We start from the raw sequence: 20,276 nt of genomic DNA on the forward strand, positions 1-20,276 counted from the left end.
AAGGGTGCCCAACCCATTCTGTCCACTCCCCTCCTCAGAGTCCATTCACAAGGTAGGAAGCAAAATGAGAAGGAGGGATGGGAGCAGATGATCAATCCTTCTCCCCAGGGAATATTTCTGAAGCCAGAATAACACACAGACCATCTTTGAAGGGAAAAATTCAGTGGACTCTCAACAGTTGCTTAAATTATCTATTTTAATGTTATTTAACTGTGTATGACGACAAAGAATAAGCTTCTTATAGTTCTGATGCCTGTATAAAACACAAGTGAATTTGGGAATTAAATGAAAGTAGTACTGTAAATGCCAGTAATATTCAAAATAGTTACATTAACTTAACATGGTGGGTGATGTTGCTTTTCCAAAACTAAATCCTCACGCAGTTCTGGCTGCTGCTGCATTTTAAGTCGTTTTGCAGTCTTAATCCTAAATGTCTGTGTAGGGTGTGATGACTCACCATCTCACCTCTTGTCTCTAATATGCCCCATCAATTACAGTTGTCCTGCTTGGTACTTATACAATCATCAACATAAAATCTAACACGGACTCTGAAAGCATGTGGCAATACCGTTGAATATGGTCATCATTACTCTTGTTAGATGGTCATGAAGTGAAAATACAAAGTTTAAAAGTTCCTGTAGAGACCTTGATAGTCCTGATACTACAGTCTCAAACCAGGAGACTGGCGTAGCTAAATTAGTTGAATATATACTATATACATATATTTTTTTTCAACTTACCTGAGGATTTGGATGGATTTTTTAAAATTGATTTTAGAGAAAGGAAGGGAAGAGAGAAAGAAACATTAATTAGTTGCTTCCTGTACTTGCCCTGACCAGGAATTTAACCTGCAATCTCTTTGGTGTACAAGATCATGCTTCAACCAACTAAGCCTCTCAGCCAGGGCTAAATTAGTTGATGTTTTGAATTTGTAGTGGAGGGTCACAGGCATCAACGTGGGGATAGAGGTCCCAAGGCGAGAGATGCAGGGTTCTGGGCCATGTGCATGAGCATATGGTGGGAATTGCTAAAGAAAAATTCTAATGACTTGCAGAACAACCTGATATAGCCCAGCCTCCTCCTTCCCTCCCTTCTCAGTCCGGTTTCTGGAGCCACATGTCCAGCCCCACAGAAGGACAACAGCATTTAGCCTGAAGGAGGCAGCACAGCATGGGTGTGGAGGATGCTGGGCTCAAGTTAGAAGTTGTGGGTTCCATTCCTGACCTTACCACAAACTAGGCACCAGGTTTGGCCAATCCTCTCCTTGTTTAGGCTTCTATTCCTTCACATGAAAAGTGGAAATTATGGACTAAACCTATAGATCCCAAATCTGACCAATCATCAAAATCACCTGGGAGCTTGAAAAAACAAGGCGGGGAGGAATCTGGCTTCCACCTCCAGCCTTCAATTGAATTGAAATTTCCTGAATGGGGCCACACCCCTCCCCACCATCATTCTCAAGGTCAGCAGCATCTGGAAGCTATTAAAACATCTCAAGGGTCTTCCAGTTCCCCTAGTAGCCAGTGGAAGCTTTGCTGGGAAATGGACTTATACTGGTTCCATTTGCTTTAAAATCAATTTTTATGTTCAAGGGGAAAGAATAATAAAATATTGTACAGGTGGTGCTTTGGAGAGGTTGCTTCCAAGGCAGCCACACAGGCCTCCAACAGGCCCGCAGAGGGTGGGCGTGGGGATGAGCTGCCATTCGTTGCTCACAGCAAGCATGTCAAACTCAAAGGCTAACACAGGCCAAATAAGCAAGGTTTAAGTGTATGTGGGCCGCAAAAAAACAAAAGCTTCAATTTTCATAGGTTTGTTTCGATAGAGACATGCTGAATGCAAAGGGCTAAAATAAATGAGTAATCATTAACATAAAATAATAGAACATTTTAATAAAAATTAATATTTTTCTTGAATATTAACTTACCAGACACTGGATAACTGGACAAATTAATAAGCATAATGCAAATAAGCCTATTTTTCTTGTTCTCCAAAAGCAAAATATTTCTTGTTGCTCACACCAAACAAGTCAGTCCAAGACTAATGACATGGCAATCGGCTGCTAAAATATTTGCTGCTAGTATTAGTGGAGAGAAATGGTGCGCCTGTGCGGAAGGCGCAGAAGGAAAATGAATGCAACACGATTATAGTAATCAGTCATTAGCGAACATAGTTCATTATTAATAATTATGTATAACAGGATATTGTAAAAATTAAATTATGAAATTTTTATTAAAATGTTTCTTACATACCGTTATATTGGCTGGGCCACAAAAATATTTATTGTGGGCCACTTGGGGCCTGTCGGCCGCAAGTTTGACATGCTTGCTCTACAGGGGTGGTTTCTAAGTTTGGAGGGTGCTAAAGGGGTTGTCTGTAGCCACCAATAATAGCTTTCTTCTCCAGTATGAGAGATTGACTCAGTGAAGCAAACCATTCATCTGGCAACCTCAGCTAAACGTGGGCAACATTTGGTTTTTCCAACTGGTTTTATAATTATTCCCCGTCAGGCCGCCGCTCTCGTCCACATCTACACTGATGGCTCTGTCTTGGTGTTTCATGGTGGCTGTGAAATTGGACAAGGCCTCTACACCAAAATGATCCAGGTGAGATAAGCATCCATTTTTCCACTGTGGAAGAGTATCACACCGGACAGTCAGCTTCTTGTTGAGCAGGAGAAATGACATCACACTAAATGCACAGGTCAATTATAGCATTCATTTTGACATCAGGAACACATGAATGCAGGAGACTGATGGAAGTGGGTATTGGAATTGAGAAAATATGTTATATTATTCTTCCTGCATACTAAAGAACCAAGTCCCATCAGGTCTTCTGAAAAATGTGATTCCAGTTTTCAAAGATAAAATATTTTTCGGCTTTATGGCAAATGCTCAAAGCTACATTGTGTTCATGCAAATCTTCATTAGAAATGAATGTGCTTAATAGAATGAGAAATTATGTTCTTATTATTCACAATCTACTTAGCAACACCAATGCTGGGTCATTATGTGTGCTAATTCAAAGCAATCTTCCTAATACTGTTGTTGAAAGAGCAAGAGATTATTTGCAACAGGAAATTTTCTCTTTTTAAAATATTAAATAAGGATTTGTTGAATATGAAATTTGAATAAACATTGTGAGTAGCCTGGTCAGTGTGACTAGGTGGTTGAGCATCCACCCAGGAACCAGGAGGTCTCAGTTCAATTCCCAGTTGGGGCACATGCCCAGGTTTCAGGTTAGATTCCCAGTAGGGGGAGAAAGGGAGCAGTCAATCGACGATTCTCTCTCATCATTGATGTTTCTATCTCTTTCTTCCTCTCCCTTCCTCTCTCTGAAATCAATTTTAAAAAACATATAAAAACAATGTGAGTGGGAGGGGACAAAGCTTTTATCTTTTTAAAAAATATTTTTTTTATTGATTTCAGAAAGGAAAGGAGAGGGAGAGATAGGAACATCAATGATGAGAATCATTGATCGACTGCCCCCTACTGGGGTTGAAGCCTGCAACCCAGGCATGAGCCCTGACTGAGAATTGAACCAGGGACCCTTCATTCCGCAGGTGGATGCTCTATCCACTGAGCCAAACCGACTAGGGCCAAAGCTTTTCTCTTAATGAGAAACAGAAGGTATTTTCTTTAAGGAAATACTATTACTGAATAGTGTGCTTAGAATTAGAAAATCACAAAAATCCACAGAGCCTTCTTTGAACATACCTTGCTTCTTTAAAACAAAACCCTTCTTTATACCTACAAAATGTCCGTGGGACAAACACAGTCTGCTAAATGTAGGTAAGCCACGAGGAGAAGATGAAGGTAAAACAATAAGACGGAGACCTCAGTCTGGCCTGTGTGAGTCCTACTGAACTGATGTCTTAGAATGACCATATGCCACATGGCTTCTATGAAACTGGTATAAAAGAAAGCACATGGTATGGATCTTTTACAGTGTCATTGAAAACCTTCAAACTCAGAATCTACATGTACCAAGACCTAAGATGCTATCTTACATGTTTATCCCAAAAGGATTGCCAGAATTTATACTCGGTTCAAAAAAAGATTAGCCCGGCTGGCATCGCTCAGTGGCTACGCATCGACCTATGAACCAGGAGGTCACAGGCACATGCCTGGGGTGGCAGGCTCGATCCCCAGTGCAGGGCATGCAGGAGGCAATCAATCAGTGATTCACTCTCATCATTGATGTTTCTATCTCTCTCTCCCTCTCCCTTCCTCTCTGACATCAATAAAAAGGAATTTAAAAGCTTTAAATTTGGGGGGAGGGAGGCTTAGAGTCAATGATATCAATAGTGGTTTTCATTTGCTTCTGGCAGGTTGCTAGCCGTGAACTGAACATCCCCGTCTCGTATATCCACCTGTCGGAGACAAGCACAGTCACGGTGCCCAATGCCTCCTTCACAGCAGCGTCCATGGGGACAGACATCAACGGGAGAGCGGTGCAGGTGACCTTTCTTTCATTTCTCAGTCACCCAGTGACAGTTCTGGAAACAACCTTGCCCCACCCCCTCTCTTATGGGAACTGAAATTGAAGCCTAGAAAGGTCAAGCCGCTGGTTTTAGGCGCTCCGCTAAGAGGCTGAGAGACTTCGAGTGGTTGAAGCTTCCTCTGTGGGCCTCTTCTTCCCTCCCCTTGAGGGAAATCTGCCTGTAATTTTTCTAATCAACCTAAGATCATTAAGAACTCATCAATCACTTTTATTTGCATAAACCATCGCATTCAATAATTAAAATGTTCAGTCCAAAATTCCAAAATATACTTCCAATTGCAGTGTCTCTGCTACTTAACAGCTTGGGCCTGCAGGTAGAAAGGGGGTGGGGCTGGCCTCTCTGATTTCCCTCCCTGCACCCCCGCCCCCCATAAGCTTCCTAGCCTACAGTTCAGACCCTTATAAAGTCTAAGAAAGAGAAGGCACAGAGGAAAGAGGCAGAACACTCTAGGCTGGCATTGGTGTGACCTGGCCTTGTTACACCTGACTCCTTCCCTGGTGGATGCCAGGGTGAGCTCCTTAGAGAGTCCCTTCTGAACAACGATAACAAGGGCAGTGCCTCTCCTATGGCTTTAGCCACTTGTGACCTGTTCCAGCCTCAACCTAAGCCCCAGACCTCCTCCAGCCTCTTTCTGCTGAGGCACCTCATCCCTTGCAGGAAGCCCTTACAGATGGGGTCCTTTTAAAAAGTGGCGATTAGAGGGTGCCAGGAGTCAGGAGGAGGGGCAAGTGGGGAATTATTGCTTCGTGGTTATAGAGTTTCTGTTTGGAGTGATGAAAAAATATTGAAAATAGTAGTGATAGTTGCACGCACCAAAAAAAAAAAAAATATATATATATATATATATATATATATATATATATCCTATATAATAAAGAGGTAATATGCAAATTGACCATCACTCCAACACACAAGATGGCCGCCCCCATGTGGACACAAGATGGCCTCCACAAGATGGCCGGCAGGGGAGGGCAGTTGTGGGCGATCAGGCCAGCAGGGGAGGGCAGGTGAGAGGGACCAGGCGTGAAAGGCAGGGCAGTTGGGGGTGACCAGGCCTGCAAAGGAGAGCAGTTAGGGATGACCAGGTCGGCAGGGGAGGGCAGTTGGGGGCGACCAGGCCAGCAGGGGAGGGCAGTTAGGGACGACCAGGTCGGCAGGGGAGGGCAGTTGGGGGTGACCGGGCTGGCAGGGGAGGGCAGTTGGGGGCAACCGGGCTGGCAGGGGTGTGGTTAGAATGTGATCAGGCTGGCAGGCAGAAGTGGTTAGGGGCAATCAGGCAGGCAGGCAGCCGAGCAATTGGGAGCCAGCAGTCCTAGATTGTGAGAAGGATGTCTGACTGCCTGTTTAGGCCCAATCCCTGTGAGATCGGGCCTAAACCGGCAGTCAGACATCCCCTGAGGAGTCCAGACATCCCCTGAGGAGTCCAGATTGGAGAGCGTGCAGGCTGGGCAGAGGGACACCCACCCCCAGTGCACGAATTTCATGCAACGGGCCTCTAGTATATATATATATATATATATATATATATATATATATATATATATATGAATAAGATTATTTTAAAGTCCATGGATAAAGTTCAGCTGAAAACAGAAACCTTCTTCTAGGACTATGTAAATATTGCCAGGCACATTTGAGACAAAATAAAGTTCTTTATCTGAAGTCTAAAAATCTAGGAAGTCTCAGAAGGGAGCCTTTCCACACACTGGCTTCCATAGTCTAGTTTGGGCAGAGCTGTGTCCAGAAAATGCGGAGAGCTAGAAGGAAAGGAGTGACAACTTGTCACCTGGTCGCCCTTCAGACCGCCTGCAGCTCTTCAACGGGCTCCCTGGTAGGTTGATTACCAAGCGTTTCAGAGGCTCACTAAGGGTCGCGAGGCTCCAGGTTCTCTGTCAGCGATCACTTTAGACTTTCAGAGGGAACATATGGCGAAAGCTGAGGCCTCGTTGGCTGCAAAGACAACAGTGGCTCCAACCTTGATGTAAATAGACTGCCTGTCCGTGAGGAAGGTGAATCTGTTCAGAACCCCAGAATCCTTTTTAAATCCCAAGTCATTTCTATGGGAGTAAAGTGTAGGAAATGGCTAGAGAAGAAAAATGACTTGTAGAAAAAATCTTGAATAAATCCAAGTTAAATGCAAGACTTAATGGATTAAGTAAATCAATAAGCATTAGTACATTGATGGCTACCGAAATAGAGATAAGCTACCTATTAAATACCACAAAGCAACGAAAGCAGTAAGTAGGGAAAACTAATTCCATTTTGGTTTTGTCTTCATCATGTTTTCTTAAACTGGAATGGTTAAATATAGAGAATTCAATAAAATAGAAAAAATTTACCCCAGGCAGCACCCACACCACAGGTTCCACCCTGACGCATGTCCCTTTGAAGGCCATGCAGGGAGGCGGAGTACAGCATCTCCCCCAGAAATGGCCCGGGACTTCCCAGGGCTGCTGCGGGCTGCCTTTCACCCAGAGGCTCGTGTGCAGCAGTAGACATGGATCTGCAGGCCCCCAACTCTAGAGGGCACGCATCAAGCCCGTTGAGTGGCTGTGGAGTGTCTCTCGCTGGGTTTGCGATGGAGAAAGCCCTTCCTGCCACTCCATCCTGAGAAGATGGAGATCCCAGCACACCAACCTGCTGCAGTGCAATCCTGTCCCTCACTCCACCCTTCCAGCCTCTTCAGCTCCAACCCTTTGATACCACTGATGAGGCGGGTGAGGAACAGTCTGTGGCCACTTTCTCTGCAAGACCTGCTTAGGAGGGAGAGCACCCCCATTTGGATTAAGGGGCTATTTGTCAGCTATTGCGCCAGTCTCGTCCTTTTGAGTCCTTAGCCTAAAATTAGTCAGATAATGAATAATAAAGTATTAGGTAATAATAAATAAAGAAAATAGAATAAAAAGAAGGAAACATAATGGCAAGTGTCATGAATCGAAATAAAGGAAGTTATGGAAAGAGAGAGTGCAAGTGTCAGGGCGACCTTGGGCAGCCAGGAAACCAGGCTAGGCACTGGCTGGTGACCCTTGAGCCTGGGCTGAAGGCAGCAGGGACAGGAGCCCTCCGTGTAGGGACTTGGAGCAGAAGGAGCTCACTTATTGTGCTTGAGGAGCTGCAAGGGTCAGCATGGTTGGAGCAGAGGGAGCCAAGGGGAGGGAGGTGGATGAAAATGTTAGGTCACTGGGGTGAGGTTGGGGTATAAATACTCATTGTTAAAACTGGGAAAGTGGTCTGAGAGGAAATATTGTACTATTCTCTCCACTTTGTGTATATTGAAATCTTCTCTAATGCAAAGAAAGCCAGAAAACTTTGTATCTGGCGCTTTGAGCTCCAATAGGGGCAGATGACTCTACTAAGAAATATATGGTGATCTTCTTAACCAAACCACCTCACAACCATCTCCAAGTCATCCAAAATCTGCATATTCTTTCTTGTCCACTGAACATCATCCATCTGTTTGGACTGAGCCAGGAAACTCCACTTAGCAGAGAATAGTCCTATGTGCATGCAATCTTCTTACTAAGCCTGTGGCCTGATCATGGTGGGAAGGCACGCAGCAGTCAACTTTTTTGTACTATGCTTAGTGGGGCCTGTGTTGGGGATGGAGTGTTCACCTGTCCCTTCGGGAAGGGGGCTTACTTGATTTCCTATTTTTGTATAAGTTAGGATACATTTGGTCATATGTGTGTTCAGCATTAATCTTATTTATCTCAAATGCCAGTTCATCAAATCTGTTAATAAACATACTACAAAAATGTGTATACATTAAAAAAAAAAAGAAAGAAATATATGGTGAAAAAACTCTCCACACACAAAAAGGAATTCAGATGTCACAAAAGAATGACAAACGGTCTCTGCTATACCTCACTCTGTTCAAGGGAAAACTTACCTTAGCGGAGCATTAGACTGTTGGGCATAAAGTTATGCGCAAGAATGTATGGTCAGGTCACAAGAGGAAGGCCATCTGATATTTGAACAGGCAGGAACTGTGTGACTTGGGTTTGCCTTGGGTGTATTACTCTTTTGGAAGGCATGCATTTGTAATGAAGTCAGTGATTGAAGACTGAATGAACCAGCAAAGATAGATTTATGAATGCAGGGATCTCCTGAATGCATAAGAAGCCAGAGACCATTTCCCAGAGAAGGGAAACAGAAAGAACAGAACAGAAGGAACAGAAACCAATAGAGGGCCTGAGGGGTATTCTGAGTCTGAGAAGAATACGTTAAAGGCACATGTGAAAGCAGATTTGTTTTCAAATTAAGAGAGGAAGCCAAAGCCCAGCCCATGTGGTTCAGTGGTTGAGCACTGATCTGTGAACTAGAGCAAGTATGTCAAACTCGCAGCCGGCGAAGTACATGTCCTGTAGCAAGTTGAGACTTTTTCCACCTTCCAAGCAGCAGTTCAGCTTCAGGAAAACATTATCCATCAACTAAATTAATGTCATTTCACATTTCATTGGTATATACTAGTAGATTAGTCTGCACACTTTGTCATTTTGGTTTTTGCTTTGTAGTCATAAAAGAGCTATAACCCTAAGGCGGCTCTACCTAGCTTTATGTTAGCATGTATTTAAACAACATGATAATCCTATCTAATTGACCGTAACTCCGCTACACCCACAAGCCATGCCCACCAGCCATGCCCACCAGCCAATCAGGAGGGAATATGCAAATAAACCCAACCAAGATGGCTTGCAGCCACAGAGAGCAAGAGGGAGGCTTGGGTTTCCCTGGCAATGGAGGAAGCCAAGCTTTCCACCTGCCCTTGCCAGCCCAGGCCTCCACTCAATGCTACAAAGTTTCAATTGTAGAAGATAAATAAATCCCAGATACCAGGGCCTCAGCTTGGGTCGCCAGGGGGCATGGCCAGCCTGCAAGCCACCACAGGCCCCTCGCCCAGGCCACCCCACACACCAAGGGAACCCCCACCCTGATCCGGGACACCCTTCAAGGCAAACCAGCTGGCCCCCATGTGGGAACCCCTTTCACGTCCCGCGTGTTTCAGGGTTCCAGTTCAGGGTTCAGGTTCTGGAGAAGGCCGCACACAAATGAAAAGAGACTTGGAAAAGTATTAATTTGGGAAAATGGGGGGCCAGGCGGGAGCCCACCTCTAGTGGGAGGACTACCGCTAGGCTCTGGCCTTGCTATCCCTTTTATTGAGGCTATGGGATACACCCATTACCCTTAAGCAGCTTTGGGAAACACCCATAGCCCTTAAGCAGGTAATAAGTGCATTATCATATCAGTAAGGATTTACATGATTACAAGATGGGGAAGTTTCCTCAGTTACCATTGTCTCAATTAGATAGGGAGTGGTTGGCTCTGACCTTTCAGAGCTTCAAGGTTGACCAGCCTCTTTCTATTAGTGAGACAATGATTGGTTTCCAGCACCCCCACACATGCACCAGGCCTCTATCCTATCTAATAAAAGAGTAATATGCAGATTGACCATCACTCCAACACACAAGATGGCTGCCTCCATGTGGTCAAAGATCCTGCCCCCATGTGGACACAAGATGGCCACCACAAGATGGCCAGCAGGGGAGGGCAGTTGGGAGGGACCAGGCCTGCAAGGGAGGGCAGTTGGGGGCAATCAATCCTGCTGGGGAGGGCAGTTAGGGGTGACCTGACCGGCAGAGGAGGGAAGTTGGGGGTGACTGGGTCTGCAGGGAAGGGCAGTTGGGGGGGACCCAGGCCTCCAGGGGAGAGCAGTTGGGGGGTACCAGGCCTGCAGGGGAGGGCAGTTAGGGGCAACCAGGCTGGCAGGGGAGCAGTTAGGCATCAATCAGGCTGGCAGGGGAGTGGTTAGGGGGTATTCAGGCTGGCAGGCCGAAGTGGTTAGGGGCAATCAGGAAAGCAAGCAGGCAAGCAGTTGGGAGCCAGCAGTCCAGGAGGGGTCCCAGATTGGAGAGGGTGCAGGCTGGGCTGAGGGACACCATCCCCCCTCCATGCACAAATTTCGTGCACCGGGCCTCTAGTAAAAAATAATTTTAACACTGCAGGATCCACAAGAATATTTGTTTCTTTCAAAGGGGTTCCATACATTGTTCAAGTTTGAGAAATTCCGCCTGAAGGACTAGGAAGCAGTTTACAAACTGGCATCTACGTTTGAATTGATTTAAATATTGAATATTTTGCTACTCCCTGTGCCTTTCATTTCCCATGTCATTTCAAATACTTATTTTTTTAAATTTCTTTATTAATTAAGTTATTACATATGTGTCCTTATTCCCCCATTGCCCCCCTACCCCCCACTCATGCCCTCACCCCCCTGGTGTCTGTGTCCATTGGTTATGCTTATATGCATGCATACAAGTCCTTTGGTTGATCTCTCTCCCTTACCCCCACCCTCCCCTACCTTCCCTCTGAGGTTTGATGGTCTGATCGATGTTTCTCTGTCTCTGGACCTGTTTTTGTTCATCAGTTTATGTTGTTCATTATATTCCATAAATGAGTGAGATCATGTGATATTTATCTTTCTCTGCCTGGCTTATACTTATTTATAGAATGCTTGCCAAATTCTCATGGCCCGTCTCCAGCCAGTCATCAGGAAAAACCCGGAGGGAAGCTGGAAGGACTGGGTGAGTGGTCTGCCTTATCCTGCCAGAGAAGGCAAATGCATCCGGATAGGTAGGTAAAGCCCTCAGCACGTGGCTGGTTGGTGGTGCCCACGCAAGAAGCAAAGCATTTACTAGCACTCGCTTCTGCTTTTCTGAGAGTCAGAGGGAGTCTGTGTCCATCCCGTGGCTTCACTGAAGAGCCTCGTTTCTCCCCGGGTGACAGCGGCCTAGCTCTGCCGTGGAACACACGTGGCGCGGCGCCCTGCGCTGTCACTGCCCCTCTGGGCGCAGGCTCCGTCCAGCCTCAGGGCCTGGGTTTCCCCCTAGAGCAATGGAGATCACAGCAGCAATCTCTATTAGCAAAAGGTTACTCTGTTTTTAATAATAATTATTACAATTCTCATCATTATTATTATTTCCAGCTCTACCCAGTTTACTCTGGCAGGGAAGGTGATGTAATATACTGAGACAGCCAATCAAATTACATGGAAAAAAGCTGGGTAAAAATACATACACACATACTACATAGATACATACATGCACACAGAGACACTTATGTACACATGTGTTTGTATATGTGTATGTACAGATACACCTACCTGTGTATATGCCTATTGCATATGAATAAGGTCTAGTCTCTCCCTCTCTCTAATTTAAAACGCCAAAAAGGATGACAAAATAATAAACTTTACACTGTGCGGCTCTACAGGGTCCCAGGGCGCAGCTCGAGCTGCCATAGGCAGCACCCTTGGGAAGCACGGCCTGTGCGTATACGCAGCCTCAGTCTCGCTCGGGGTGAAGGCGCACAGGGTGCTGCACACAGAGGAGGCAAGCCCAGCACGGAATTTCACTGCTGTCCCCGCACTTACATTTCTTTGTGTCAATCATCCCTTTCAGATTGCGAAAGCCTACGAAGAAACCATCAGCCTGTCCACTACAGGATATTACAAGTAAAGGATGCTTTTACGTTGGTTTAGATGACACTTAGTCAGGGATGGCGTGGGCTCCTCATGAACAGATACCTGCTAATTGCTGGTGCTCAGCTGTGCCTGGTGTCAGCCCTTCAGTCGTGGGCCGGGGGATGTGGGAGGAGAGCTCGGGGAGGCCAGGGACCCTTGGCGCCTCAGCGGTTTCTCAGCCAGAAGGGACACCCCTGTGACCTAGCACAGTAGCTGCATGGTGGAAAGTAGGGCTCAGACACCAATGGGCCTTCTTCCTGTGTCTGGGCTGGGACCCTTGGAGGAGGAGGAGAAGGTCAGAGAGGCCTTCGGTGCTGGGGTGAGAGCTCTGTTCATCTCCAGGACCCAGAGCGCCACCCAGGATCAGACCACAAGGGGGGAAGGAGCCTTTCTTTCCCTCGGGTTTCTCTTCGCAGAGGCTACCAGACCTATATGGACTGGGAGAAGGAGGAAGGGGAGCCTTTCCCATATTTTGTTTATGGAGCAACCTGTTCTGAGGTGGAAGTCGACTGTCTGACTGGGGCTCACAAGGTAGAGAGGGGGGTGGGTGTTCCCCACCTTCACAGAGTGTTTCTATGGACACATTTTCTATGTGTGGATAATAATCACCCTGACCCTGCCCGTGGGGAACCGGGGACCAGTAGATAGTTGTAGTGAAGATCTATCTACACTAATAAAAGAGAAACATGCAAATTGACCATCACTCTGCTACACCCACCACCCAATCAGAACGAGTATGCAAATTAACCCAACTAAGATGGCGGCCGCCACGGAGCTGGAGCAAGCAGGAGGCTTGGGTTGCCCTCAGCGACGGAGGAAGCCAAGCTTCCCGTCCACCCTGGTCTGCCCTGGCCTCTGCTCAAAGCTACAAAGTTTCAATTATAGAAGATAAAATAAATCCTAGATACCTGCTTCCAGCTGGCCCTGGCCTATGCTTGGACTGCTGGGGGGCGTGGCTGGCATGCAAACCACCACAGGCCCCTCGCCCAGGCCGCCCCATGCCCCAAGGGAACCCCCACCCTGATCCGGGACACGCTTCAGGGCAAACCAGCCGGCCACCACCCGTGCACCTATCTAATAAAAGAGTAATATGCAAATTGACTGTCACTCCAACACACAAGATGGCTCCCCCCATGTGGACACAAGATGGCCACCACAAGATGACCAGCAGTGGAGGGCAGTTGGGAGGGACCAGGCCTGCAAGGGAGAGCAGTTGGGGGCGATCAAGCCTGCAGGGGAGGGCAGTTAGGGGTGACGAGGCTGGCAGAGGAGGGAAGTTGAGGGCAACCAAGCCTGCAGGGAAGGGCAGTTGGGGGGGGAGGGGAACCCAGACCTGCAGGGGAGGGCAGTTGGGGTGGACCAGGCATGCAGGGGAAGGAAGTTGGGGCTAACCAGGCCTGCAGGGGAAGGAAGTTGGGGGCGACTGGGCCTGCAGGGAAGGGCAGTTGGGGAGGACCCAGGCCTGCAGGGGAGGGCAGTTGGGGGGGACCAGGTCTGCAGTGTAGGGCAGTTGTGGGGGGGACCCAAGCCTGCAGGGGAGAGCAGTTGGGGGGAACCAGGCCTGCAAGGGAGGGCAGTTGGGGGTGACTGGGCTGGCAGGGGAGGGCAGTTAGGGGTGACAGGGTCAGCAGGGGAGGGCAGTTGGGGGGGACCAGGCCTGCAGGGGAGGGCAGTTAGAGGGGACCAGGCCAGCAGGGGAAGGCAGTTAAGGGTGACCAGGCTGGCAGGGGAGGGCAGTTAGGGGCAATCGGGCTGGCAGGGGAGCTGTTAGGCATCAATCAGGCTGGCAGGGGAGTGGTTAGGGGGTGATCAGGCTGGCAGGCAGAAGTGTTTAGGGGCAATCAGGAAGGCAGGCAGGTAAGCAGTTGGGAGTCAGCAGTCCTAGATTGTGAGAAGGATGTCCCAGATTGGAGAGGGTGCAGGCTGGGCTGAGGGACACCCCCCCACCACCCCCATGCATGAATTTCGTGCACTGGGCCTCTAGTTTTTAAATAATCTTTTCCATTCTGCATGTTCTCTTGGCACAGCTCCTTAGGACGGACATCTTCATGGACGCCGCTTTCAGCATAAACCCAGCCCTGGACATCGGGCAGGTGCGTGGCACCAGACCGCCCCGTGGGGTCTTTGGGTCAATTCCATTCAGAACGTTATTTCCCAGAGTTCTCCAAATGCTTATACCTACTACAAGTACTCTGCAATATATGTCATATATTGCACACACACAAATAGATTAAAAAAATTGAAAGAAAATTCAAGTAAAAGTTAGCAGTGGTTGTCTTTATGTGGCAGAAATATGTGTGATTTATCCTGCTTTATAATTCTCCATGCCTTCTAATTTTTATTCAACAAATATTAATGTTTATAACTAGGGGATATTATATAAGTGCATAATAATAAAGCCCCATTCATATTCATATACACATTGAATTTAAGTAGACTGAACAATTTAGAGAAATATAAGGGGAAAAGAAATGCTTAAAAACAATTTCTCTCTGGCTGAATTTCTGATTTATATCTCACAAGTAAGTAAATTAACACACCCAAAATCTTTTTAAGCTTTAAGTTAAAGCCTTTCCTGCTGTTGGTGTAGCTTTGCTTCCCCCCTGTAGCCTTGTTACTCAAAGTGGGGCCAACAGGCCAGCCACATCAGTGCACCCCCAACCTGCCAACCAGGCCCCAGTTTAGACCTGAGTAGCTGGACAGGTTGAGCATTTGGCTTCAAATCCAATAGACAGACATGTGGTTTCATCTGCCAACAGCTTCCTGCCTTCCTGACTCCTAAGGAGCTGGCTGACTGAGATTGGCCAATGGGCTGAGGGGCAATTTAATTGGTCCCTCAGTGTTTCTCAAAGTGCGGCCTCTGACTCAGCAACGAAAGCACCTACCATGTTTATTGGAAATGTGGGTCCCTGTGCCCACCCAGACCTACTTCTCCATCAAAAATTTGCTGGGTGGGGATGTGTAATCTGCCCATTTAACCTGCACCTGAAATTCATCCTAAGTCTGTAAAGTTTGACACCCACAGCTGGCCTCAGGCCCCACCTCTCCTTCGCCTTCCTATCTGCTCCTACCAGCTTGTTCCTGCCTCTTTATTGCTTAAGCAAAGGCCAAAAGGGAAATGTTATGATCAGAAAAACCATACATTTGTCCCATTGGGAAAGGAAAGAAAAAACCAGAAATGTGTTAGACTGGAACTCTTGGACTTTAATCTTTTCCTTTAGGGGCAAGCATTTGGAAATATCCAAATTTAGCATTTAAATTTGTTTACTTTATTCTGTAATTTTAAATTTAAATAAATGCAACATGTAACTCTCCTTCAATTTTTTAACCTTGAGGCAGATATCCCCTTTAAAGGGGACTGTAAACCCTTTTTCCTCAAAGCATAGTAGTTTGTAAGTAGAACTCAAATGGCTTTTAATAAAACATATTTAATTTAATTAAAATATTCTTTCAACCCACCTTGTTTAAGTCTGATCTACTCTCCATCATAATTTATAAAAGGAAGCAAAAAAATCCAGATAGTATAATAAATATAGTGCCCCAGTTCCATTTACATTTACTTCGTTCACATTCCTTTAACGTTAGCTTCTTTTTCATATAATTCAATGAACATTTTTTGAGAATGTATGTACCAGGCACTATGCTAAGAACAGAACACAAGAAGGCCAAACCTCATAATGCTTGTAAACCAGTGAGAGACCGAGTGGAGAGAGAGAGAGAGAGAGAGAGAGAGAGAGAGAGAGAGAGAGGAGAGAAATAGGAGTTTGCCAAGTGGACAAGCTGAGGTGGGGAGCAGTAAAGAGAGAAACTGCCCTTACCAAGAATTGGAGGGTTGAATGAATCTGGTGGGCTTGGAGAATCCCCCAGAACTTGACGAGTGCTGAGTCCCTGGAATGTGAGGTACCTGGGCAAGAAGAGATAATGCTGGGGCCAGGCAGGATGGCAAGCAGCAGATGCTGAAAGACCCTTTGTAAGTTCACTGCAATGCTTTCAAGAATGACTTACTATGGTTCAGAGCTCCATTTGCAATCACATTGGGATGTATTTTCAACCAACATCATATGCTTATAAACTGTGACATTTTTGCCTGTAGATTGAAGGAGCATTTATCCAAGGCATGGGATTATATACCATAGAGGAACTGAAATACTCCCCAGAAGGTGTGCTTTATTCTCGGGGTCCTGATGACTACAAAATCCCCACCGTCACAGAAATACCAGAAGAGTTCTATGTTACTTTGGTGCGGTCCCGAAATCCCATAGCCATTTACTCATCCAAGGTAAGAACTCAACACCTCTATTCGTTTGCCAGCGCTGCCATAACAAAATACCAGTTGGGGTGGCTTAAGCAACAGAGATATATTCACTCACAGTTCTGGAGGCTGGAAGTGTGAGATCAAGGCTTAATTTATTCGGAGATTTCTCTTTGGCTTGCAGATGTCCATTCTCATTGTGTCCTCACATGATCATCTTTCTATATGGCACATATATCGGATCTCTCTCTCTCTCTCTCTCTCTCTCTCTCTCGTCCTAATTTCTTTTTCTTAAAAGCACACCCTAAAGACCTCATTTTAACTAAATTACCTCTCTAAAGACCTTATCTCCAATTACAGTCACATATTGAGTACTAGCGGTTAGGACTTCAACATGTAAATTGGAGAGGAGCACCGTTCAGCCCATAATAACCTGCTCCTTCAAGAAATAATGAAACAGTCTGCTGAATTTGCTTTCTTCTTGGAATTGCAGGTCCCAGAGGGAAATGGGGGAGGGGAGAGCAAACTCATGGCAGAGTGTATTCACTGCCTTCAGAACCCCAAGTGGAGTCTTCATTCTTGAGAGAGATCATGAAATATATTTAAATAAAACAAGAAGTCAAACATCTTGGTTCATGAGGCTAAGTGCCACTGGGAGGTAAAGCTGAAGTTGTAGGCCAATTTCCCCAGCCCAGAGCCTTCTTTTCTGCACCCTTCCCACATGTCCTCCAGACTCAGTTCTTTCTTCCTCACAATGCCTCTGCCCACCCTCTCCCCAAGTCAGAAAGGGCTTTCAAACAAGTTTCTCACTGAGGGTGATTTGTCTGAGTTATTAATAGCCACTGATATAAGAGGTGTTGACACACATGCTCCACGCAGTGGGGTCTAACTGACCCATGTAGCCTTGCAGCAAAGATTGTCCAACACATGTACAAAAGCACACCTTCTCCAACTTAAGTGCCATCCTGAGCCCACATCTGGCCAGACTCATGGCAACTTCAACCTCGGGTTTTCAGGAAACTACCTCTGTTTCTCAGGAGTAGGTCAGAGTTGGGAGGAAGATGAGACTTTCTATATGAATAGGCCCTCTATCCACTTCTGCACCAGACTTGGCCAGGGATATCTCTAAAGACTGTCCTGACACAACCCTGCCTCTTGGGGTCTAGCCCCTCCCTGCCAGTTGTGCTCCAAATAGGGCACAGGACCTCTCAGCTCTCGCCCCTCCTCCTCACCTCACAGGAAGCCCCTTCTTTTGCCAGTTCCACCTTTTCCTCCACATTTGCCTCAGAGTAAAAACCACAGCCTGGGGTAGTCTTTATCTGCTTTGGGCCCTTTGTCCCATCTCTCTACTAAGGCCCTGGACACAGACCAAGGACCAGACTCCTTTGAAGAAAGGAAAAAGAGTACAAGAAGCAAAGGAGGATTATTCAAAATATAATGCCCTCACACTGTTCATTCAAAATCATCCAGCACTCGCCAGGGAAGTGAGCACAAAGAGAATTTCAACGTCCACTCTTCAGAGGCAACACCTCACTTTCTTTCAAGCTCAGCTACAAAGATTGTGGTTCTTTTGCTGAGGGTTTGAATTAAACACAAATGGCTTAGAGCCGCAAGCCACATGCGGCTCTTTGGCCCCTTGAGTGTGGCTCTTCCACAAAATACCACAGCCTGGGCGAGTCTATTTTGAAGAAGTGGCGTTAGAAGAAGTTTAAGTTTAAAAAATTTGGCTCCCAAAAGAAATGTCAATCGTTGTACTGTTGATATTTGGCTCTGTTGACTAATGAGTTTGCCAATCACTGGCCTAGAGCAGCAATTTTCAGCCACAACACACCGGGTGGAAATCTCTGGTCTAGAGGCCAAATTAAAGTACTCTAGAGGGCACCAAGGGCTCCTGGTCTTCTTGACCTGGGCAGGAAAACAGGTGTTTTTAGCTGCCCTGCTACCCTGATGTCCTGGGGCATTTTCATTGACTACACCCCACACACCAATCGGCATGGGGGTATGGGTTCTGGCAATTCAGATGCACCCCACTCTGAGGGTTATAAAGCCAGAGGAAATGCGTGTGCATGAGAGTGTGCGAGTGCTTGTGTGTGTGTCCACACCAACTAGTAATCCTGAAGGAGCCATGCCTTCCTGACGGCCTTCTGCCCTCCTTCTCAGGGATTGGGTGAGGCTGGAATGTTCATGGGAACCTCCGTGTTCTTCGCCATATACGATGCAGTGGCTGCTGCCCGAAGAGAGAGGGGGTTGGCCAACACCTTCACCCTAAACAGCCCAGCGACGCCTGAGGAGATTCGGATGGCTTGTGTGGATCAGTTCACTGACATGGTAAGGGTGGCGAGGAGAGGCCCCTGCTGGGATCCCTTTTCCATGGCTTTCAGGGTCTCAGTATGAATTTGGTATCTGTTACGAATTCTAGGGCTGGTTAGTCTTTTCCAATGGAAATTCTCTTTTTTCCTCCACTTGCTGCTCCCTAGATGCTCCAAAGCAGCTGCCTGCAAAGTGAGTGAACCTCTTAAAATGATGTTTCATTGTTTCCAGACCCAAAGAAAAGCACACTCAATTGAGTCAGTGCTGATAGCAAATGGTATATATTTTCCTTTGTTTCCAGGAGGTTTTTATTTCTTCCTTGATTTCAAAAAAAAGGGGGGGGGAGGGGGACATCTGTAATACTTTCAACAATAAAGATAAATTTTTTAAAAATAGCAAATGGGCATGGTAGGTTATTTCTTTAAACATTTGGTCAGAATGCAGTTGATGTGGTATTTGAATTGCCTCAATAACCAAATTAGATTAAATAGATATCTGATCTGGTCAATTATTCGGAAAGTATCTTTCAAGCAAACTAATAAAAAAATTTTAATGAAAACATCAAGTCACTGGGCACATGTTAAAAGAACACAGTTTCATTTTTCAGCTGCTGAAAATACATCTAGAACTATCAGAGACTATTTCTGTAGTCAACTGCTTACTGCAGCCCTAAATGAGTCTGGTATAACATTAGACTGCAGTTTAGGCCTTTGACATTACAGGGCTTCTGGCTTTAAGATGCATTTTATCCCCAAACATTATGAGAATGAGGAGATTTATGACTCAAGGTTTGAAAGAAATGTGAACATTATAAGATTTTGGTGAGAATAAAATGGATACTGACTTGTTCTTTTTTTAAAAAACAAACAATTTTTCTTCTGAATTACAACATTTTTCATATAACAAACAGAAAAGAAATTTCTTTTTCTGAAACAAAAGGAAGTTCTGGAGCCCAGGGCAGTCCAGTGATGCCATCAGGACCCAGGCTGCTTCCCTGGTCCTGCTTCCCCCACACCCTCCGGGTCCTGAGAGGGGGCTTTTGGTCTCCTGGTCACGGATGCTGGCTGCTCCCCAGGAGTCATGACTGTGCTCCAGGCATGGTAGCGGGACAGAGACAAAGGCTAGGTGGACACGCCAGCAGAATTCAGACCTCTTTTTTATTTTTGCAGCTCTGAATTTCAGCTATTATTTTACTGCAGTGATTTTCAGATTCTCTTCTTTGACCCATTTAATACGTCTTTTGTTTTTTGTTTTTCAATTACAGTTGACATTCAGTATTATATTAGTTTCAGGTGTACAGTACAGTACAGTGGTTAGACATTTATATAACTTATGAAGTGATCCCCCCATACCTCTCAAATCCAACTGATGCCATACATCAGTTATTACAATATTATTGACTATACTCCCTATATTGTACTTGACACCACCATAACTATTTTGTAACTGCCAATTTATACTTCTTAATCCCTTCACCTTTTCACCCAGCCCCCAAGCCTCCTTCCACCTGACAGTCATCAGTTTGTTCTCTGTTTCTGTTTTGTTTGTTCAGTATAACAACATTGTATTAGTAACCATTTACCTTTATTTTATCTTTTTCAGATTCCCAGAGATGATCCTTCAACATTTACACCTTGGTCCATCCATGTTTCTTAATTTTATCTTTTCTTTAGAAAATGAAAGAGTTTATG

General features: G+C 45.8%; 1 protein-coding gene across 1 annotated transcript in view; it reads left to right on the top strand.

Moving 5' to 3' along the window:
• The window catches only part of LOC308248108 (aldehyde oxidase 4-like), a gene marked incomplete at both ends in the record, with an annotated part of 76,918 nt that extends 56,677 nt beyond the window's left edge, over window positions 1-20,241 (top strand). The window contains 9 exons of the mRNA XM_080668113.1: window positions 2,511-2,606; window positions 4,331-4,459; window positions 11,011-11,085; window positions 11,962-12,014; window positions 12,440-12,554; window positions 14,051-14,116; window positions 16,117-16,302; window positions 18,436-18,603; window positions 20,188-20,241. Of these exons, the coding sequence (XP_080524239.1) occupies window positions 2,511-2,606; window positions 4,331-4,459; window positions 11,011-11,085; window positions 11,962-12,014; window positions 12,440-12,554; window positions 14,051-14,116; window positions 16,117-16,302; window positions 18,436-18,603; window positions 20,188-20,241 (942 nt within the window). The remainder of the gene's footprint in view (window positions 1-2,510; window positions 2,607-4,330; window positions 4,460-11,010; window positions 11,086-11,961; window positions 12,015-12,439; window positions 12,555-14,050; window positions 14,117-16,116; window positions 16,303-18,435; window positions 18,604-20,187) is intronic.
• Window positions 20,242-20,276: the final 35 nt, after the last annotated feature.

This window comes from Plecotus auritus (genome assembly GCF_963455305.1).
Source record: "Plecotus auritus genome assembly, chromosome: 5".
Classification (NCBI taxonomy): Eukaryota; Metazoa; Chordata; class Mammalia; order Chiroptera; family Vespertilionidae; genus Plecotus; species Plecotus auritus.